This window comes from Eleginops maclovinus, chromosome 1, assembly GCF_036324505.1.
Source record: "Eleginops maclovinus isolate JMC-PN-2008 ecotype Puerto Natales chromosome 1, JC_Emac_rtc_rv5, whole genome shotgun sequence".
Classification (NCBI taxonomy): Eukaryota; Metazoa; Chordata; class Actinopteri; order Perciformes; family Eleginopidae; genus Eleginops; species Eleginops maclovinus.
The window spans coordinates 10,776,392-10,799,944 of NC_086349.1; the positions used below are offsets into that span (position 1 = coordinate 10,776,392).

The following is a 23,553-nucleotide window of genomic DNA, read 5'->3' on the forward strand; positions in this document are numbered from 1 at the left end:
ATGTACTTCCGGATTCTGCTCTGCACTTTCAAAATAAGACAATTAGCCAACACTGTTTAGGACCTTTATATTTTTTAGATTATTTTTTTGCAAATAAATAAATAAATGTTATGTTCAGAGGGTGATGAATACTGTTAGGAAGACTGCTAATATTCAATCGTTGTGCCCAAAATAAGAATGGGTTCTGTGTAGATATAGACATGTCTATACGTTTATTTAATAAAATGTTGGGTAAGATTGGGATTAAAAGCCAACCCTCTTACCAGTATTTTGATGTTATAACATCAAAAAGTAAGAAGCAGCTTTACATTTTTGAATGAAGGTGGACTTCGTAGCATTTTCCACTCCAGCCTACTTTTATTTTGAAGGCACCACAGCAGGAGTCTCTGGCCTCCTGAGCATCCTCTCATGTTTGAAACACCTAACAATATTGTTTTATTGTCATAAGGTTTAGCAGGTCATCATTTTGTTTTCTGTCCTCTGTGGTGGGAGAATACCATAAGCGGTGCGAGCAGGAAGGGAGCGAAAGGAGTTGTCACCACCACAGCCAACTGTTGACGACAATATGGTGAATAGGGGGATGTGATGTGAACAAAGTAAGTTTATAGTCAATAGACCAACACACACACACACACACACACACACACACACACACACACACACACACACACACACACACACACACACACACACACACACACACACACACACACACACACACACACACACACACAAGAACAGGAAATGCAGTTTGTCAAAAAAAGACAAGAGGCAGTGGCTTTAATCAGACAAGACAGCTTTGGATGTTTATTAATTCATATGGACTGAATGACATTTGTGACCCAAGATTATCTTGATACCACTCGCACTCACAAACACAAACACACAAACTTGCACACTCTCTCACACTCACACTCTCTCTCTCTCTCTCTCTCTCTCACACACACACACACACACACACACACACACACACACACACACACACACACACACACACACACACACACACACACACACACACACACACATATACAAATCCCACCAGAGAGACACACAAAGAAGTAAGATTCCAAGAGCCCTTAAAACACTCTAGTAAAATTATTTTATCTCACAATGTTGTATTCATACATTATGTTTTTTAAACCAATTCTGACGTATAATGTAAACATTTTAGTGTTGTTGATTCCATCACATGTAAACTGCAGAGAGCTTCATGGACAAGATAAAAAATCCATGTTGCTAGTGCTAAAATGTGTATTTTTGCACTCTCTAGTGACCAAGTGTGGGAACACTATTATGTAAAATCCATTTGGGTTTCACAGTTGTGCTAAAAGGCCAATGCGAAATGTCCTTTTCATCTATTAAGACTAGCAAACAAAATACTTTAAGATCTCTTGCATATATATATAAAAACTCAAAACACAGTTTTTCTGTTCTTTGACTCAGATACTTTAAAATATTTTAAAATTACAGCTCCTGTATCACTTGAGTTTTCACACTAGCAGTGCAGTTAGAAAGTACAGTGTTGGATATTTAAACTCAAATGACAAATACTTGAGGATGAGCGGGAAACTTTAAGTGCTTATCCGCCACAAACATTAGTCTTCTCCCAACAGTGTCAACGAAGCAGCTTATTTATTTTTCATTTTATTCTGTTACAGAATAATTTGATAGCATAAAGAGCTGGAATATTTAGTGTTACCGAGAACAGTTCTTTCTTTCTTTACTTTTTTTATTGCACATAACGTGAGGCTTGTAGGAGCCTCACTGACCAGCCTTGTCTACTGCATTTTGTCTACACCCCCCCCCCCCCCCCCCCCCCCCCACCCGACATCCACAGTCCTCTATATCTTTTCCCTTTTAGTTAACCAATGTTGTAAATCCAGTTGAATCCAAATCTGTGTGTACTTTTTTATTTCCATAACGTATCTGACAATGTTGGGGAGTTACTAATTCCATGTTTAGCATTATGTTATTATATTACAATAAATATAGTTGTAATTTACTATCAACTAATCTGTTAGAAAAGTAATCAAATTTAATAAGTTACATTACTTGATGAAGTCTTTAAAATAGAGCCACTAATTTACTTTTTTAGGGTACGTAATCTGTAACCTATTAGATTTAAAAAGTCATCTTCCCAACACTGCCTGTGTTAAGGCCTGCATCAATATGAGTGATTCTCATCCAGGAAGTACAAATATAACTGCAATGTTGTTCCTTATTTTTCTTCTTCTAACCTCTCCTTTATTTCCTCTTTAACCCTGATCGCACCTCACCCCCCCCCCCCCCCCCCCCCCCCCCCCCCTCTCTCTGATGGGTACAGGACACCAAACACATGAAAAAAGGGGTCAGGGTCTTTTTTTCCCTGTAACAGAATGAATTTGGCACATGATGATCCCCAGGTCAGGTGAGGGCGGGATCACTTGAGTACCTCGTCTGTGCTCTTGAACATGAGGATGGCATTGGAGATCTTGAGGGCGGGGCCTAGCTTGATGCTCATGATCTTCACAATGTCCGTCTGAGTCAGCAGCAGGAAGGCCTCGCCATCAATCATCTGGGGGAGGCACACACAACTGTCATGATGCAACTGAAGGTTTACACGTTAGGAAACATTTTTCCTCTGCCATTTGGGGTCTCAGATTGATAGGCGACGTTTTGAGGAGGCTGAATAACGTTATTTTAATGTTATCAGGATCAGTTGTCAGTCTGTGTCAATCAGAAAAAAAGGTTGTGTTGTATTTATTTAAAGCCTCAGTGACCCGGGCACTGATTGGTTGAGAATGCTTTTTGAGTTTTTGTCTTAAAAATTTAAATCTCTACCACTGATGTAGAACAGATATCGACAAAGAGAATACAAATGTTTTGATGCTTCCGCAGTAGTTATTGCTGCAAATGAGGGTACTGATTTTATATTTCTTATGAATCATTGGGTTTTATTTTCCATTTATGTTAGGCATTATAGGTAGTAAATGTGAGGAGGCAGACAGGAAATGGTGAAAAGGGAGGGGAGTGAAATTGAATAAAGATCCCCTGCTGGAATTGAACTTGTAAGGTTGTGGCTGCTGAGGATTTTTGCAAAACGTAATTAACTGTACTTGGTTAGAAACGGTTGCAAATACATCATCATTAGGTTTTTAAATCCATAGCACAAAAAGGTAAAAGACAGTTGGAACCTGACAGTAAATACTGTATAGGCTCATCTAGATTTGAATATGTGTAGAGCATAATAGATGGTCTCACCTCTTCTTTGAAGAGAAGAGCCTGTTCTTCACAGCCGATTAGATTCTGCACAAACATGAAGACCTGTGGCACAAACACATCAGATTTCAAATAATCAAACGAGCCGTAGAGAGGATGTATAAATATATAAATATGTGGGAAAGTGATGAGGTTTTCTCACCTCTTCCACGCTCCATGCTGCCACCTGGCTGGCGTGAATGCCCTGAACGCCAGGCAGCAGCTTACAGTGCTGCTCCCAACACAGAGACAGAGTCCTGTCGGACTGACCGCTCAGAGCAGACATGAACAGGGACGGGTACACACCCTCTGAGGACAGGTCTGAAGAGAAACATTCACATAAAACATTAGCATTTAACCTTTATTTAAAATCTAACCTTCCAACAGGTTGTTTTCCAGCAGACGTTTTGACATATTATAGCAGGAAGAGTAAAAGTGTTTCTAATAATTGTACTGCTGTAAAGCTACAGACGTCCAAGTTCACTAAAGAACCTGAATGTTTTATTTGCCCCTTGGCTTGGATATAATGAAAATAAATGGGATGTGAATTTGGCAAGCTCCTTAAAGCAGGATAAGGCTACAGGTTTGACAGGCAAACCCCCTGAAGCTGAAGTAAACTAAAATTCTCTCATCAATGCAGGACATGTAAAGGGCATTTAGAAAACTCACTGTGATAGTCTCTCTGCTGGTTCTTCCTGTATTTGGGAGGACGGCCAATCCTGAAAACAGAAGAAAACATTAATGTGAGGCAAAACCAAACATGCAAGCAAACAAATGTCCATATTATTTATTTGTCTTTGTTGTTATTGTTTTGTTTTTGTGATATTTCAACTTTCTTATTTTAAAAGTTGTTGTACTTTTACTGTTGTCTTGTTCTGTACAGGGGGGAGGGAACGAGTGTAAAAAAATTGACCACCTGCACACTCCTGTAACACGAACTGTATGTATTTTAAAGTTGTTTAATAAAAAAGAAAATTAAGTAAAGAAAGAAAATAATTGACACTAAAATATATTTTTCCCATCACCTTGAAATTCAGGTATGGAAAACAGCTATGGTTAACGTACACATTTAATAAGAGCCGTGGCCCCATTACAAAGGTACCTTAAAAACAGTTTCCATAATCGTAAAAAAATATTGCAGAAAGTTTCACAATTTTTTCAGTGTGATTGTTCAGATACGTTCATTTTATTATTCGTATTCTCTTTATACCCGTCTGACACTATGATAAGAAATATTCAGCCTTTAAAGCCCTTAAACTGTTATGACAACAGGTCCATCATGGGGGGTTGGAAGAGCCAGAGTAGATGAAGGAGAAGAGGTTGGTTCCTGAATTGGTTCTCTGTCTTCCTCCAGACCAAATCTCCAGCCAGAGTATGAATGGTCTCCGCACTATCCATTACATCTGCAAGCTGGCTGCCGTTGCTTTTATTACTTGAGTTTTCAAGCACATGCGTGTTGTTCTGAGGCGCAAACAGCACACATATCTCGCTCACTGCAGCATCCGCAATGGTGTTCAGTATTTGTGCTGCAAAGGAGTTAAGTTCCCTCCTCCGGATGTCTTGAGCAGGGTACATCTGTCCAACCATTTCCTGGATAGACAGACAGGACCATGGCATCTCTGATTGAACAAGGGAAGGTGACCGGATGGTGCACAGTGGAAAAAGCAGTGGAGACTCTGTCCAAAACACACTTAGTAACCCTAACAGCCATTTGACTAAGCTTCTTTCTCATTTTGAGAAAGGTGCTTCGAAGAGGTGACCAGAAGCCTTGTAGGACTTTTGGTACCACCTGCAACACCACATCTCGTGGGCTGAGCAGTTTGGAGCTGGGTGCAGACTGCAGTTGCTCTGTTAGACAAAACCCATCTGTCTCAATGACTACCGCCCAGTTGCACTCACCTCCAGTGCTTTGAGCGGTTAGTCAAAACTTGTATCACCTCCTCCCTCCCTGACTCACTGGACCCCCTGCAGTTTGCCTACAGAGCAAACCGGTCCACGGATGATGCCATCTCCCTCACCCCACACACACTGCCCTCTCCAAACTGGACCAGAGGAACACTAATGTGAGAATGCTGTTCATTGACTACAGTTCAGCATTCAACACCATTGTGCCCTCCAAGCTCATCATTAAGCTCAGGGACCTTGGGCTCAACAGCGCCCTCTGTGACTGGATCCTGAGCTTCCTAACGGGCAGATCCCAGGCAGTGCGGATGGGGAACATCACATCCTCCACCTTGACCCTCAACACCGGAGCCCCTCAGGGTTGTGTGCTCAGCCCTCTCCTCTACTTCCTGTTCACGCACGACTGCGTGGCCACCCACAGCTCCAACACCATCATCAAGTTTGCTGACGACACGACCGTCATCGGCCTGATCACAGACGAGACGGCGTACAGAGAGGAGGTCAGAGCCCTGACATCTTGGTGCCAGGACAACAACCTCCATCTCAACGTCAGCAAAACAAAGGAGCTGATTGTGGACTACAGGAAGAGGCAGAGAGAGGCACACACACCCATCACCATCGACAGGACTCCTGTGGAGAGAGTCAGCAGCTTCAGGTTCCTCGGGGTAAACATCAGTGAGGACCTGACATGGACACATCACACCAGGGTCATATCCAAGACGGCTCGACAGTGGCTCTTCTTCCTCCGCAGGCTGCGGAAGTTCAACATGGACTCCAGGATACTCTGCAACTTCTATAGGTGCACCATCGAGAGTATCCTGACTGGCTGCATCACCGCCTGGTATGGCAGTTGCACCGCCCTCAACCGTAAGACTCTACAGAGGGTGGTGAAAACTGCTCAGCACATCACCAGGACGGAGCTGCCATCCATTGAGGACCTCTACACCCAGTGGTGTAGGAAGAAGGCCGGTAGGATATTAAAGGACCCCCATTACCCCAGCAACAATCTGTTCTGTCTGCTGCCATCTAGCAGACGGTACCGCAGCATCCGGACCAAGACCACCAGACTCAGAGACAGTTTTATACCACAGGCTATAAGACTGCTGAACTCCTGAGCTCTGTGAATGTCTACTCACATCTGTTTATAGTACACACACATATATATATATATTATACACATCTGCCATACATATCTGTTTATAGTACACATATCTATATTATACATATCTGCCATATACATCAGTTATACGTAATAAATGTATCTGTCCATACCTCCTCATTCAACAGTGTAAAGTATTTAAATACTTTCAATGTATTCCACATATGCATATATTTCACATCCTCAAATCTTTATTGTTGTTATTGTAAATATTCTTCTCTCTTTTTGCACTATTTTATTTATCTTATTTGCACCATGTATGTTGAGTTGTTGGAGGAGCATGGGATATAAGATTTTCATTGCCAACATATACGTTGTATATGCTGTGCATATGACCAATAAAACCTTGAAACCTTGTCTCCTGCCGTACTCAAGAGCCAAGTTCATCAGCTTTGGGTGACGAAAACCAGGAGGGATGTCATCTGGAGACATGTGCAGCCTTCTGGCTTCAAACATGATGTCTCGCTTTTTCATGTTGTTGATCACCTCCCACAACAGGTTGAGAAGAGGCTTTGCAACATCTTCATCACGGTCCTCTAGTTCAAAGTCCCAGAGCTGCACTCTCAGTGAGCTTTTGCTTTCTTCTTGCAGCAGGTCTGTCATGTCATCGACAGTCACCTCAGATGGGATCATGTCTTTCTGCTGAAGCCGCAAAACTTCAATCACCAGTGCGATCTTGGTCTTGTAAGAGCTGATATACCAGCAGATCTGCAGAGCCCGCTCATATATGGGTGTGTCAAACAACACCATGATGGGTCGATAGATGCCTGTGCTTCCTTCAAGGAAATCTATGGACATTTTGTCGTTGGATTTCTGAATATTCTCACTGACTGTGAAACCATCCTGGATAGAAACAGGGGTCTTTTTTGGCTTTCTTTTCCACAAAACTGTGAACATGTATACACCACTTCAAAAACACATACACAAAAATACACACTGGCAAAAGCACAAGAGAAGACATAAGAGAGGCTAAAGAAAACAGAGTGCAGTGAGCTATGATAGAAATGGATAGGGTTACACACACACACACACACACACACACACACACACACACACACACACACACACACTTACCTGCCACGATAATGGGTCTTCTTGGGTCTCTGGCTGAGGAAGAGGGTCCTCTTGCACTCTGAGTCTGAAAGCTCGGCCTTTAGCCTGCCCTGGTTTCGCTCAGCCAATGGGCAGCCGGATATGCAGTGATGGGCCGTGAAACGCCCCGTCACATGGCCCGAGCCATCACAACCAGGAGTAGGACACTTCCTGTTCCATTGCATTTTAAGAAGAGGTAAGATTTCCAAACTGTGACTCGCATTTTGAATGATTGGCCTGTTGAGTAAAGTTTTAAATGACCTGATGATAGAGTTGAGATCAGCTGACCTGTTGTGGAAGCTGTACTTGTTTGCTCTTGGGTGGCTGATGGGTTTACAGGGAACAGTGGAGGGGTAGGTGGACTGGCCTGTAATGGCAGGAAGGTCCCTCATACCTGTACATTCAAAAATACACATTCAAAAACGTGTGCACAAACCCCCAATGCTGCAGGATTGGAGATTATGCAAACAGCAACCAAGTGGTGGAAAGTTGAAGGGGAACTATTTCTCAGCCAACATTTTGAGCTGTCATACTAATACTTACTGATAAAAACCATCATGTATATATCGGCAACATATATGTAATGAAGCAAACAAATTAAAAAGCAACAGAGTAAATAGTGGAATGTAAAAATACTGGCAGGTTAGTTTTAAAAGGGAAACATATTGGTGTATTGGTGTGTTTAAAAGCTCTATAGTTTAAAACCAAAGGTTTTCTTAATTGAATTAACATTTAAATGTACAATCTCTTCCCCCTTTTAACTTTCCAATTGTCAGTTTAATTGTCATCACAGACAACTTCTGAGCACAACAAATGTATTTATTCTTTAATTTAATGCTAGCTTTGATTTGAATTTTGAAGAAAATCAACTTCCAGTTCTGACTGAAGTGCAGGTTGCTCCCATGCGGCTGCTGTGTTTTGGAATCCCGCGGGGGAACTTTGAGCGGGTGATTGGTCGCTTCACACCAGCCTGCTGGGTGGATGTCGGGGTGATCCGAGTCCATCCACTCATCATAGACATGACTCCAGCCGTCGTAATGGACCTGAAGGAGCATCAATCCCAATATAATATACTGTGCATGAATACACGTTTAATATGCACACAGTTAAAATTCCAGTGTTAATTTTTGGATTCGTTAAAGATGTTCAGAATCACTATATGGTTGCATTTCACAACCTTTGACCACCTAATAGAATTATTCGAGTGTTACCCTAATGCGATGAGTCTCCACGTCCACCACTGAAGCCACTCTGATCAGACCGGGGCTTCTCTTGTCCACGGCCTCCAGTTTCATCTGAGGCTGGAAGTTGTGGGCCGCAAGCTGGAGAGGACGTGCAGAGGATGATGGGAACCAAACATGTCAAACATATTTTCTATAAAGCATTGGAAACATCATTTCTATTATTTTATTTGCAGCTTTGTATGCCTTATGTCTTTTTACATCTTTAGTTAAGACAGGAAATGAGTGGAGTGAGATGGGAAGCTACATTTAGCCAAGGTCCTCGACGGACTCAAACCCAAGGTGTTGCAGTTAGGGTTAGTTTAGTTATTTTGAAAGGGAGCCTTATGAGGTAATTCTATATTTGGTGTATAGCCTCCAGTCGATTTAGATTGTCACTACCCCCAGTGGGCAGAAACAGCAGATTTGATAAATAACTAAAGGTGTTAACTTTGCAAAGACTCCATTGCAAATCAGTAACTTCACGTTGCAGAAGTTCCTGGTCTACCGCAGCCTGTGGTTAGTTGGGTTTGTGGTTTTATATGATTTTGGTTAGTTTGGCTACGCTGCTGTTATCTGCCAGGCCATACCAGAGATCCACACTCCAAGTGGTACGGGATGGGCCGGATGTTTTGAAGTGGGTTGGTCTGACGTAGTCATTCCAGAGTTAGTGTACTACAGAGATGTGTAACCATTTCATATTATTTTTTAATTGGATCAAAAAGAGTATATATATATACAGTATCCTCTGTCCTCACCACTTTGAAAGCGTCTGCAGCCACCGCCCTGGAACCAGTCTCCTCCAGGTATTGAGACCAGATAAACCGGGCTTGGTCAGGGTAATCTGGTGCATCAAAAAATGTATTCACATCTGTACCTTAATACAAACTTAAACATTCATCTTCTAGAGTCTTCTATCTGTGCAAATGCTTGTTATTATGTTGAAGGCAATGCCTAATAGGGCTATCCTTTGATTGTTCGATCACCATTATTCAATATCTGACTATCTCCTTGGAAAATCCCCTAAATTAAGATATTTTAACTCAAAAACATCGCATCATGGCACAATACAAAAAGGATTGAATATGAACAGGACTAAATGAAAACAGTAAACACACTGGTCACCTTGGGGTGGTGTTAGTGGGAGGTCCCTCTCTTGGCACCAACCAATCGGGTGAATGTATGGACTGCTGGAATCACACCTGCGTAGTTTGTTGTGCTTTAGCAAAGTTTTGTGTAACAATATAAAAATGAGATATATCTTTAGCCGGCACATCTTGATGGTTCTGAAGCTTACCAGTAGTCGTACGTGTCATCCCAGTTATCAAAATGCACCAGGAAGCGGTCGTCCACCAAGTCAGTGACGGTGGCTACGCAGATGAGGGAGGGGTTCATGCGGTCGACGGCCTCAAGCTTCATTCCTATCTCAAAACTGCTCTTTACATCAACCTAAACAGAACGTGTAGATATTAGAAATGACATATTGAGTAGACACGGACAGAGCTGGGACTTAATTATAAATAAGGCATACGTTTTTGAAAAAATGATCTATATATCTGTATCTAAATGTGTTGAATTCACCAATAGTTAGAGTGCCAGAAAGATACAGTTTGAATTGGGATTGAATGTTGGAAGAATCACACATTAGCTAGCAGGAGGAAGTCAACATGAACACAACTTTCGCTTTCTATATAAGCTATATTAACTATCTCTAGTGGAAATGTTTTCTGAAAAAATCTGTTTTTATTATATCTGCTTTTCATTGGAGTTGGAGTTTTCGCGGCCCTAAATCATTCTCACCTCATCCACTCATGCTTGTAGATAATACTACTACCGTATATTATATAGTGGCAGTTACCCTCCCAGGACTGGCAAACAGCTCTTTGGGCGCCACTTGTGCTTTAGTCATTCTCAGGTAGTTGGCCCAGGTAAACTCCTCCTCTTTACAGCCTGCAGGAAAACAGAGATACTGAGAAGATTAAAGAGGTTTGGTAAAGCATTAAATCAATGAGAGGAATACTTGGTAGCAACAGCTGCACCTACTGACATTTTCTCTTGCAGAGAAGTTAGGGATAATTCTCTTATCTCTATATGTTAAATATGATACTACAGCCAGAAGATGATTAACATAGCTTAGCATATAGATTGAAAACAGAGGGGGAAAGCTAGCTTGGCTCTAAAAGGTGAACAAAATTCACTTATTCACCCTTTCAAAGTAACTGTTTTTGATTGACGATAAATTGTCCCATGACTAATTGCAATAAACAATATTTTGTCATTTTAAGAATATTTTGTGCCACGATAACATGATAGCAAAATAATGCTGTACACTGTTTCAAAAAGCAATGACATTTGGAGTGGATTGTGAAAAGATGTGAAAATATCTTAAATGAATACATTTAAACTCAACAGGTCAGCAAAAAAGGATCGAGGTCATCTCAAAATATCGTACAATAGGTTGAAAACGCATAAGTTAAGCATGCTGTTAATTATTTTTAGGTTCTATTTTCCCTTTGGTCCTTCAATTTGCCAGAGTATCGTGAATTCGGACCTTTGGGAGTGTGCAGTTTGTGTCCCGTGCTCTCACACCAGCCTGTCGGGTGGATGTCGGGGGAGTTGGCGTTGACCCAGAAGTCATGGCAGTCAGAGTAGCCATCAAAGTGAAGCCGCAGCCGGTAACCACAGACCTGCAGGAGGACATGACGCATGAGACGAAACAAAAGCAGATGATTTCGTCCAGCATGCAGAGCAGCCTGAGAGTGAATGACTGTTTACGATCCTCAATAATCAGCCAGGCCATTAAGACGCATCGACCGTGTTAACGGCCGTCTGGCTCACCTCGGCCACTGTGAGAACAAAGTACATGGACGGATGCTGTGGGTCGATTCCCTCCAGCTTCATCCCCTGCTTAAAACCGTTCTTCACTGTTGGCACTCTCTGTGTCTGGTTACAAGAAGAAATACACAGAGTATTTTAGTTCACACCAAAGGGATTCAGGTAAAATAAGCTGAACATAGAGGAGAGTGGTAAATTGGATCAGAGCAACAAACAAAGAAAAAATTAGATTACAGAGTTTTATTTTAATACTGGAACATAGTTTTTCAAACATGTTTAGAATGATAAAGGGACTTCAAAATAAATAAAACTCAACCCCACTCTGTGTATCAGAATAAGAATATCAATGTAAGTCCTTCGGCTACATACATCTCTGTCCCAGGTACATTTACATTTCTCATTTCCTTCCTTGACAATGCTGCACTATTTTTCCACTCTGGGCGATAGATCTGTCCCTGTGCTATAAATAGAGCTGCAGTGGTAGTAAAGAAATGCAGTAAAAATCATGGGCACAGTGGGTAAACCTGTGAGTACATGGCCGAAAACTGCAGTCTGAATATTAAACTTGAACCAACCTCCTGGAAAAGGTTGTTGGGCGCGGCAACAGATTTGGTCTCCTCAAGATACTGAGCCCACGTCCACAGTTCTGTCTTACTGTCTCCAGCTTCAAAACACAAAATAAAGTAATTATTTGAGAAAGTGTGAAGAGTGAACCGAACACATAAAGGAAGTTGTTAAGGAGGAGGGAAACAGACTCCCTGAGCAGCTAATGTTGGAAGATCTGTTATTTTTCAGATTGAAGAAAAGAAAGAAACCAATTAAAGGTTAGGGAAGGACAAGATAAAAACTAAAGACATAAAGGGTCTGAATAACAGGATCATTTGTCACAGTTGCAAAACTAAATGCAGCATCTTGTTTAAAATATACAATATGTCCGAGAGATTGATTCATTTAACTTGAAGGAAAAATCGAAAGTCATAGGATCTCTTATATCTCTATATTCTACATCTTAGCACGTCTGTTTTTAAGAGGGAAAGGAGGAAGTGAAAACAACAAAAGATGTTACTAACAACATAACTAAAGAATCACAAGGAATTATGAAAGATTATAAAACAGACAAAAAAGACAGAGATGAGTTCAACCTCCTCTGATGAGCCTGCTGTCTGCTTTAGAATCATCCGTTTTCTCATCCTAAGAGAAACAAAAGTTAAACAAAAGTCAAAAAGTAGACAGAAAATACTGTCACTGAATTAAATGAAACATACATTATTATTATTAATAAACATGATTATTTTTAACCACATCACTTAAAATCTGAGTGATCTCTCTGTGTTAAACGTTAATAACAAGGCAGTCCCACCGTGCCTTCGATGTCAGAGTCTTCCTCAGAGGGACTTAGGTACTCCTTCCTCTTCCTCTTCCTCATGGGTTTCAGGTGGTCGGGGTTAAGAGAGGAGACCCTCCCGCCTGCTGGCACCTTCTCCACCCCGACACTCCTCCTGAGGTGCAGAGAGAAATAAAAAACACATCACCTGACTGTAGCTGTTTTTCTGTCACCATGGTATTTGTGTCTGCCTTGTACTCTCCGTTGCAGGACTGATGTTGGTGTGCTTTATGGTTTTAGTGTTCCCTATTTGTCACAGCATGTCTACTTCAGTGAAGGAAGATACACCATCAACCAAAAAACGGATTGGCTTTGTAAATACTATCTCTACAAGGATAAATATAAGGGTGAAAATGAATGTAGTGCTTTATGAATGGGTCTTGAAACGCAGATATTTTTGCACTTATTGTTCCCTTGTCTTGAAGTCTGTGGCTTTTTGGCCAGCACAAGCTTCAGAGATTTTCATCTATTGTTTACAATTTAATATCTGTCAGTAAATACTCAGGACAGTGGTGAAGTTGTAGTCTCATTACAAGAGGCTTAATGAGACTACAGAGGTTGCTGGGGCATTTAACGTCATGACGACGAACACATAGGAAACTTTTCTACTAATTGGTAATGTTACGACATGCGACCAGGGCATTGTTTGGGTATTACCAGCGTTAGCTTTTGACTTCTGGCCAACAAATACTGTTGTTGATTTGTGAATATTGTTTTATTAGAGGAACTGTAATTATCATAAACTTTTGTGTCCCACAAAGTTTGTTATTTGCTGTAATCCAAAATCCAAACTAAAAGTCCCATTGGGTTTTGTCAAGGTAACCAGTGCAATGCTACAATAACCTGTTGTCCCGCAGCAATTTATACATGAGTGGCTGTGCCTGTTCACACACGTGTATGCAGAGGTGCATGAGTGAGCATATAGCAGAAGCAGCTGTTGCCCCCATACTTGTCAGTGATGGGATCTCTGCGCAGCTCCTCGTTGTAGGTCCTCTGAGCTCGGGGATCATGGTTCTGTTGTCCCGGTCCAAACTGGACTTCATGTTTGACCAGCGGCACCAGCCTCTCCAGCTCTGCAGTTCCTCTCACAGAGCCCACAGGAGCCGCCACATCTGACAGATGAGAGAAAGATTGGTGATGAACTTCTAAATAAAAATGATTCTGTGTCTTTTAATTTGTTTTATTGAACTCACATGGAGGGTTGTTTCACTTTAACAGTATTTATTTTCTGTCTATTTCAACCGCTTATTGATTTAACCAAACATGTAAGTGATGCCTGTGATATTTTTATCATGAACCTACAGCTGCAGTCTTCACTTGGCAAAATAATTTCTGCTGCAGCTGATGTAATTATTGCTCAAGTGATCATTGAAAAGGGCATGATGTGAAACCCTTCAAATACAAGTGCAGCCATGTATAGAAAAGTAACTCTCCTTAACTAGCGTGACACCTGCAACACCAGCAAATACACTAACATGTTTCATCACTATCATACAAAAGCTTTATGGATAGAATATGTGATTACAAAAACGATCTGAAACCTAAAACCAAATAAAAATTGTATTTCAAGGTAGCTATATTTTTCTGTGGGATGATTAAATTGGCAGTATGAAACCATGACTCTACCTGGCTTTTCAGCTGGAGCAGTTTCTGCGTCACAAGATCTCCCAGAAGTCCCGGCTGCTGGTTCGGTGCTGCTGGTCGTTCCCGGGCTGATCAGCGTGCTCAGGGTACCTACGTCACTCACACAGAACTACAACATACAGAGACACAGCGTCAATTGATCCCTCTGTTTAAATAAGTCTTGATGATTCTTCTTTGTATTTCTCCTCAAAGCAATTCATCAAACAACATTTTAAAAAGATTGTTGCCTCTTTATACCAATGGCAAAGGGTTAAAATAACAATTCATTTGTTATTTATGTTTGTATCACTAGTCAAAAAGTCTAAATGAATTCAATTAAGGATAATACAAACCAGAAAAAAAATCTTCAAATTGGACATAATTTTTTTATTTTATTTTAGCTGATGAATGATTTAGTCATAGATCAATTATCACTGATTTCTTTTTCTTTTTCCTGGCATTGCTGAAGTTGATGTTGTGATAGGATGCTTTTCAATAATGTAATTTAGGCAAGCAAGTAACAAGAACATCTTGAAATATTCTATAAAGAAAAAAGGCACAAGCGTTCACCTTGAGGTTGCTACTTGGCAGGATGGCCATCCCCTCCTTCCACTCCAGGACGTGGACGATGCTACAAGCCCCGCCCACCTGTGCTGTCAGGGTGGTCATCTCATTGGCCCGACTTCCTTTGCCTGGGTCTCCAACGGATATGGCTGGAGTCACTTCCAGCTTCTGATGGCCAGCAGCAGGAGCTAAATAAAGAGTTGCATTCACACTTAATAATGTATCTGATCTCACCAAAGAGAGCACAATTCATTTACCACGTCATGTTTTCATTTTGTTGCATCATTCGGTTTGGTTCAAAACGGAGTTGTGTTGACATGTTAGCCTGTGTTACCAGAGACTAGGTTTTTTTCAGCCACTCCACACAGAATCATTTAACAATCATCGACAGATTAACGTTTTACATGTGCCGCAGCTTCCATAAGACGGACAATCAGTGGAGTTCCCCTTTAAAACAAGTTTCCAGTTCAACACTTGCCATGATAATCTGGCAAATAGTCTTTCTGTTTATATTAAGCGGAAAGACATGACACTCTTTGTGTCTCCCCCTGAATCTCACCGCTGGATCAATAAAGGCTTTTCTTATCTTATATCTGAATACTGACTCAGAACAAAGAGAACAGTCCGTGCAAACATCCCATTTCAAAGATGGTATGTATTTTTTCACATTTTTAAAACATGAAGTTTTAATGTTGAAAAAGAGTTACAGTTCAGCTACCAATGAACCCCAAAGAGTATGCTCTCTTTTGAGTGTGATCATGAGTTTAAAGAGGTCACAGGTCATGCTTACCTGGCAGGAGGAAAGCTGTGGTGGTGTGGGTTTGGGTTTGGGGCCGAGCCTTCTTGGCCACACTGTCATTCCCACAGACCAGGACGGCCTCGCTGGAGGACAAGGAGGTGGAGGAGGACGGGTCCAAAGGTGTGCGATCCGGTTCTTTGGGTTGAGCCTCCATGTTCACTTTGGCACTCATAATGCTGCACTGTCTCTTACTCCGGAGCGCTTGAGGGCAGAGGGTGTTGTCATCAGTTCAAAGGATTGACAAGATAACAGGTGTAGTGCATAACAACATGTTTTCCTTATCTGAATTAAAATTGTTGTATGTCTAACAGGTTGTCTCAGGTAAAGTGACAATTTGGTCTATATAAATAAAATTAACTTTACAATAGATTCTCTGTCCTCTCACCCTACAGAGGTGAAATTTTATGCATACTCCAATACTGTACTAAAGTACTGTACGGGTACGTTTTAATAAAGCTGATTATTTTTATACAACTTTGCACTTCTTATCTACTTAAATTCAATGGGCAAATATTGTTTCTTTTAAGATCCACTACAATTACCAGTGAGATTCATTTACTCTACAAGTTTGACGATGAAAGTAACTGTTTTGTTGTTGTTTATCATTTTTCATACAAACGTATTCAACGTTTCAACTTCTGAAACAAAGTGTGGATTTTGTTGAATGTTTTATTTTAAATAATTTCATTTTCATTTGCACTGCTTCTACAAAACACACAAATATCTAATGATATAAGACATGAATACAGTTATATTGGCCTTTTTTTGGCTATCTTTACATACTAATTACATGTTCCTACATATAATGATATACATTTACTTTAGTAACATTTTCAATCCAAGACTTTTCCTTGTAACAGTATTTATATGGTGTGGTATTAGCAATTTTAGTTAAGCTATATAAGTAACCCTTTTTTATTCGTCCTTTTTCACAATTTATTCAGAGTCAGAATCAGAATCAAGTTTATTGCCAGGTACGTTTACACATACAGGGTATTTGATTTGGTGTCTGGTGGTGGGAACATAACAAACATAAGAAAACAAGTTGTAAAAGTAGGTCAAAAATATAAAGATAGTAAAAACAAGTATTTTTAAGAAAATATTTAGAATTTAAAAATAAAATACTGAAGACAACTATTTACACCTAATTTCAATTTGAATATACAAAGAACCTTTGGACAATGAAAATATGGCAAACTACAGTAAATTGTATTTTAAAGTGGATGGCTGTGCAGTCGTGTGCAAGAATGTGCAAAATGCAGTCAGAACTGAGCAAAAAGGGTATTTCTACAAATTACACCCATAAGGGGGGCTAATAACAGACACAAGATAAGAAAGAACAAATAGTCCAGTTTGGTATATTTCTCAACATAATAAATTATACGACCATCATTTGAATAAACTTTTTCTCTCCAATTTCTGCCTTTAAAATATATTTCCTATTGGCCCTGAGATCGATGGAATCACATGTACATAAGGTAAAAACACACTTTTTATTCGAATTCTTTCTAACTTGAAATAAGTAAGTAACTTTTAAGGGTGGCTTTTTCAAATAATGGCTGAGCAAAGCCTTCCTCCAGGAATAGCAATGACCCGGTGTGACTTTAGCAGCCATCCATTAGACTACCACCAATTAAAAAAAAAAAAAAAAGCATTAATGGTGACTCATAAATGTTTACACAAAAGCTTATAAGTGCACACACATTCAGAAAATGCACATTTCAGTTAAAATGGCGGAGGCAAAAGAAAAACCGTGAGTAAAAAAAAATGTATAAAAGCAGCAGTGTCTAAAATCCTGTGAAAATCCCATTTAGTGAGAGATGAACCTTGTCTCCCATTCTGGCTGCATCTCCAATGAATGAGCAACATTTCCCCTCACAACAACGTAAAGCATGTTACATATATCATTTAACATCGTTTAGACTGCTTTAATCATTTAAAAGTATTTAACACGATAGGTTAATTAAACGCGCGGCGTTATCACGTATATATATATTTTAAGATGGGAAGCTTTGTGGTTGACGCCAAAACGCTTTACCTCAACAAAAAACACATTTAGACTAGTCCCTTTCAAACGTATGTGGTGTAAATACGCTGCTACCTGGCACTATTGGAGAAACACTGTAAATGCGATTTAAATTGGTGTTTGAAGATCATTTCGGAACTGAAATTTGGCTTACCAGCTATGATCTCCTGCGGCTCCGGGGCTACGACTGCGCATGCGTGGGCCCCCAGTACAGTCACCGCTCGCTGGATATAATGTAACGCCAAAACACTTCGATGTGCAAATAATGTAGTGGACTATTGACTAGCCTGGAGAGCCGTCTCTTTTAATTCGATTCTTTAAAAAAAAAAAATGTTTTACTTCCTATATAAACATCTGCACCACATTGATCTTTTTTATTTCCCCAGAAAGTCCGCCCCTAAATGAAAGACCATTCATTATATAATTAGCAGGATATAGGTCATGTCGATACTGCAGTCAAGGTTTCTGTAATACTGACACATAGCCACAAAACACGGCAAGTTTTCTCATTAAGAACTTTATTTGAACATACAATAAAAAGGACATTTTCCCATAAGATCTCATACGCATAGAGAGAGAAAAAAAGAGGGGATGCATTTAGTAAGTCTGATGATGTTAGTATAAACCCACAAACAGATCGTCCAGACATCTGAATGATGTACCTAATCAGTACTAAAACTCATCTTGTAGTTGTGCACTATAAATTGTTGGAGGCTTAAAACTAATATTTAAGAAGAATCACCACTCCAGTCTAGAAAATTACTTTTTTCAGGCTTGCAAATGAGGAAAGCAGGAGATGCGTATTAAATCGAACATTGCATTTGAGGCCTTGAACTATAGGCAAATTAAAAGGTAAAAGGTTATTCCACGGTTTACCAGCTCAGGGTTACAAAACCCAAACATTGGTAGCAACGAAAAGGAAGCAATACGGTTTTGAAGCAGATTCAACAGTCTATGAACCAGAGATTAAGATAGGATCGTAATGGGCCACCTACAAGTCGTTTCCACATGATGTACAAACCCTTATGATGTCATGTAAATTTGCAATTCAAGTTGCATCCCAGTTGTGCCTCTTAAGAGTGCCGCAAGACAATACAAAGATCAGCGATTCCTTGAGAAAGCAATTATTGAGAATGTAGTTCAGAAAAAAATAACCGCCATCAATGCTGTAGCCAAACACTACTTTTCTCCCAAAAGCATGCAGATTGAATAATTATGAAACAAAACTGTTGCAACAAACAATGCCCGATGGCTGCGCCAGACGCAAACAAGGCTATTAAATTAACCGGTCCAACAAACGGAAAAGGTTTGTTGCAAACCAAGATGCAGGATTGACATTTTAAATAAAATAAAGATGCCATTTTCGCTGAACTTTTAATACTGCGTCTTTAAAACAAAAAAAGCAACCAAGTTGAAATGTTCGGGACTTGCACCATATTAAGTCACTGATCTAAATAAATGAAGACTAGCACTTCAGCCTTTGAAAAAAAACAAGTGTTTTGGGAGGCTAACGACGCATGACTCCAAAAACAAACAAAAAAAACCCTCCACTGTGTGCATGCTCTAATAAAACTGCATCTCAAACAGGTTAAAGACAAGTGCCAACTTGAAGGAGAAAAGTAGACAAGCCAGGAAGCATAAGCCAGTATGACGACGCTGCTCATTATGTACAACATAGCGATCAAGCTTGAGGGTGAGAGAATCATCTCCCTTTTCCTTTTCCACTAATCCTGAGAAGCTGATCCAGACCGGGAACGAGACCTTGACGGAGAGCGCTTCTCCTTGGACTTGGATCTGCGGTCGTCCTCGTGTGGGGTTGGGGAGCGGGAGGGAGATTTGGCAACATGGTCATCCTTCCCGTTCTCCAGCGGGGAGGCTGAACGACTGCGGGACTTCTTGTCGACAGACATCGCCTTGGACGGGCTGCGAGAACCTCTCTCCGACTTTACCTTTGAACGACTTTTTGAGCGAGATTTAGATTTTCGCTCAGCAGAACCGGACCGGGATTTGCGGGAGCGAGAATGGGACCTGCGGTTACGAGATCGGGATTTGCTTTCTCCTGAATTGGAGCCAGACTTCCTTCCAGACCTGGAGCGGGAATGGCCACGTCTCTTCTTGCTACGGGAACGAGACCTTAAAAAACAATTTGTTTTCAATTATTCCGGCACCCAAAACACACCATGAAGCAATGGACACCTAACTCATTTATGTAAACACAACTACTATCATACTTTGTAGAATGCTTGTTTTATTATTGTAGTGGATGCGGCCCATTCTTACCTGGAGCGGGATCTAGAGCGACTCCTGGAGCTCCTGCTTCTGTTGCTCCTGCGGCTCCTGCTGCGGGAACGATGGCGACTACGAGACCTGAGGGAGAGATCGCAAAGTCAAATTGAAAAAAATACAGCCAATTTCTTCTGCAAAATATAAAAATATAATATAACAAAGTTTAGCATCACAGAGCTTATTCAGTGTTCCCACCTGGAGCGGCTTCCGGAGTACGACCTGCGTTTGCGCTGCCGGTCCTCCACCAGACGAATCTTGCGGCCATTAATGTCTGTACCGTCCAGCTTGTCAATGGCCCTTTTCATGTCCGAGTGGGACCGAAACTCGATTACACCCTCATTCGTGCGTTCCTTATGGGCATCTGCATACGTCACCTCTCCTGCCTGACGCATGAAGTCCTGTATGACACAAAATATAAAAGTAAGGATTTATTATCCTGAAATCTTCTTGGTCCAACAACTCCAGTCCAGTTTACGGAACAGAGGAAAAGCAATAATAGTTTTATATTGGTATTCATAAAAGATGTACCTTGAGGTCTTGCCAACTGCAGCGGCTGGACAAATTCTCCACAATGAGACGGTACTCAGTACGGACAGGAGGTCCATACTTATCCCTTCCAGTGCGGCTCCGGCTGCTATAACCGCTACCTTTAAAAACAACAGCACATGAAAGAAGTGAGAACCAAGAAAAATGAGCAAGACGCACAGAACTATTTGCCTGGGTTATCAAATGAACGAAAGGCAGTGATTGCTAGATAAAAGTCCAAGGAAGTCTAAATTTGATCTTAATAAGGAACCCTCTGTCCCTCTGATCCCATTTACTAACACAAAGCTTCAGATAAGTGGTCTACGGCACCACAGCACGGGCTCTTTGTATTGTTCAGCATTTTGATGTTTTTCGCTGCTGCAAAGAACACCACTGCATCTGTTTCCGGCAATACAAAGTCTGTCTTACTGCGGGATTTCACACTGTGATGCTATAGCTGCTTTAACAAATGAACAGTGATATCTTTTCAAGGCCTCCGACCCCCGACCCTGTAACACAAACAGAATGGAGGGATCCACATAGGCTGTGGTCAAGGACACTGTTCAATCAAATTGAGAAAGAGCGGTGTAGAGAAACACATACACCAATCTTTAGTTATTTGACCGGATGTCAGTCTGAAATTTTGCTTTTGGGTTTGCTCACTTACAATATTTCTTTTGATTGTAAGTTCTTTACTTGAGCCGCTCCACTTATGTTTGCTGTCAACATAAAAACCAATGGCAATCCTCACCATCACCCCTGGTCTATTGGCAAAAGGCTGATGTCGTCATGGCTTCCGGTTAGGTCAGCCAAGGATCAAGGGGGGGCAAAGGTCACACACACATTGTAAGGTGAAAGCCAAGGCCAAACGGGACAGGCAGTCATCTTAGCCAGTCATCTTTAGCCTCAATGGACTCTCAGCCTCAGCCCGCAACTGGACTCTTTCAAATTGAAACATCAAGGACTTTTGTTAATGTTGAATATAAAAATATAGACCAAAGATAAAAATACACATTTCACAGGAAAATATTAGTCAAGTCCTTATCATTTAGTTAAAAATACACTAGTTAGGTTTGTGATTTGTTTTGTTTTTGTGGTGCAAACAAATTTGAAAATTCCACACCTTCAACAAAAATATAGCTCAACCAATTTATTATAATAAAGAAAACACATGGCAGGAAAGCCTTGCGTTTAAGCTATTATAGGTAATGCCAACTTCAAAGCCTGTGTTTTAAGGGCACTGACTTGCATATTGTTGTTCCGCCCAATAATGAAACACAGACCATCAATGGTGGTCAAGGATCACTGGGGAGGAGCAAAAACCGGCAGGTCACAAACCCATGATGGTAGAAAATGAGCATTGTTCAACAGGATCACGAACACGAAAAGAGAAATGTTCTAAGCAATTGGAATGTAGATCAGGAACTTTTCCATGAGGGCAAACTGCTTTATAAGTTATAAACATGAATAGAGTAAGTATCACTATATAAAATGTTGTAGCTACTGTTCAAGTTTGCATGCAATCTGAGCCATAATAATGTTTAGCCATGTATCATGGCACTGATCGTGCCAGTGTACCTGAAAATCAAGAGTCTCCTGAAATAGTCAAACGTGTGTGAGCTTATGTTGCAAGTACATACATTTTCAAAGTTATTAATAACATAATAGCTCTCTGTGCAGTCCATATCGACACCTCACCCCAAGGGAAAGAGAGGGTATCTTGTAATAGACTGCACTTACTGCGCCCACCACCCCAGTAACCCCCACCGTGGCCGTCTCGATCTCGGTCTCGGTCTCGGTCTCGCCGCGGTCCCCGGGCGTGTTCCACGACCACGCGCTCCCCGCACAGCTCCTTCCCGTTCAGCTCGTACACAGCGTCGTCAGCGTCCCTGTTATCCTCAAACTCCACGAATCCATAGCTGCAATGCAATGAGAGTTTAAATTTGAAATTGTCAAAACAATGCAAAAAGTCACCAAGCTGCGCTAGCTAGCTCTGAGCTGTAGCAAACACAAACACGCCATGTTGGCCATGCGCCACCTGTCAAACGAGCAAGTTAAGAAAACAAAACAACAACAACACCTCTTCAATATATTATAAGAAAAACAAATGGGATTTAACTTAACAACGTTACCGTTAATGCGAACATATCCCTGCATCCGATAATTAATTGTGTTTCTTTAGCAGCACTGCCCCGCACTGGCCTCGTTAACATGAACGGTTAGCTCTATTGCTAGCTTGGAAATGTTAGCTAACACACTTTGTTTAAAAACTCACCCATTTTTTAAATCAATTTCCATGAGCTTTCCATATCCACTGAAAAATCTCTGGATGTCTTTTTCGCGTACATGGTAGCTCAGTCTCCCGATATAAACACGAGGCATGGTGTCACTGCTAACGTCGTTCTCGACTATTCTCAGCGAGGGCTCGTAACCAAGCTGCTCCGCTGCTCGCGCTGCTGCCGTTATAGCTTCTCTTCCAGCAAGACACATCAGCCAATCAACGCAGAGCTGACTGTGGCAGACTTCTGGTATTTAATTTCAAATTAAAAGCCCCATTCATCTACAGCTGTTATTTGCAATATAGTGAATATATAAGAAAGCTGAATATATGTTGCATACTAGTTTGTTTCAGCGATTTTTAACATCCATGAAAGTATTCTCTTATGTCATAACTACACCTTAAATAAGTATTCTGATATCATTTACATTGTGTGCTCTCTGTTATCAAGAGTCATAAAGTAATGATGTTATACTGGCAAATATTTTTTAACACAAACTGAAGAATGTTTGAAAAGGGATCATTAATGAATGACCTGGAGCTTCTCGTTGTTATTGTGCTTTATTGTATTATTTAATATGTATGTTAAATCGTTTTCTATTATCTCGATTTCTTATTTT

The 23,553-nt window shown here is 40.8% G+C and overlaps 2 protein-coding genes across 3 annotated transcripts; both read right to left on the bottom strand.

Moving 5' to 3' along the window:
* Nucleotides 1-1,826: 1,826 nt before the first annotated feature.
* l3mbtl1 (L3MBTL histone methyl-lysine binding protein 1) lies at nucleotides 1,827-18,047 on the bottom strand. Its single transcript, XM_063887058.1, has 22 exons — nucleotides 17,999-18,047; nucleotides 15,810-16,019; nucleotides 15,026-15,207; nucleotides 14,459-14,585; nucleotides 13,782-13,944; nucleotides 12,809-12,947; nucleotides 12,591-12,639; nucleotides 12,024-12,112; nucleotides 11,452-11,556; nucleotides 11,165-11,300; nucleotides 10,472-10,563; nucleotides 9,911-10,062; nucleotides 9,739-9,815; nucleotides 9,372-9,457; nucleotides 8,605-8,715; nucleotides 8,277-8,436; nucleotides 7,682-7,787; nucleotides 7,376-7,564; nucleotides 3,910-3,959; nucleotides 3,404-3,561; nucleotides 3,244-3,306; nucleotides 1,827-2,557 (listed from the first exon to the last, which is right to left on the bottom strand). Exons 2-22 carry the CDS (start codon nucleotides 15,988-15,990, stop codon nucleotides 2,423-2,425), a joined length of 2,550 nt encoding a protein of 849 aa, XP_063743128.1. The 5' UTR covers nucleotides 15,991-16,019; nucleotides 17,999-18,047; the 3' UTR covers nucleotides 1,827-2,422.
* A 298-nt stretch (nucleotides 18,048-18,345) lies between these two features.
* LOC134867366 (serine/arginine-rich splicing factor 6-like) lies at nucleotides 18,346-23,177 on the bottom strand. Of its 2 annotated transcripts, none has more exons than XM_063887904.1 (6): nucleotides 22,931-23,177; nucleotides 22,423-22,574; nucleotides 20,659-20,777; nucleotides 20,326-20,528; nucleotides 20,125-20,211; nucleotides 18,346-19,977 (listed from the first exon to the last, which is right to left on the bottom strand). In XM_063887904.1, exons 1-6 carry the CDS (start codon nucleotides 23,143-23,145, stop codon nucleotides 19,569-19,571), a joined length of 1,185 nt encoding a protein of 394 aa, XP_063743974.1. In that variant the 5' UTR covers nucleotides 23,146-23,177; the 3' UTR covers nucleotides 18,346-19,568. The 2 variants fall into 2 exon arrangements, with proteins under 2 accessions (XP_063743974.1, XP_063743965.1); XM_063887895.1 differs by having other exon boundaries at nucleotides 22,396-22,574.
* Nucleotides 23,178-23,553: the final 376 nt, after the last annotated feature.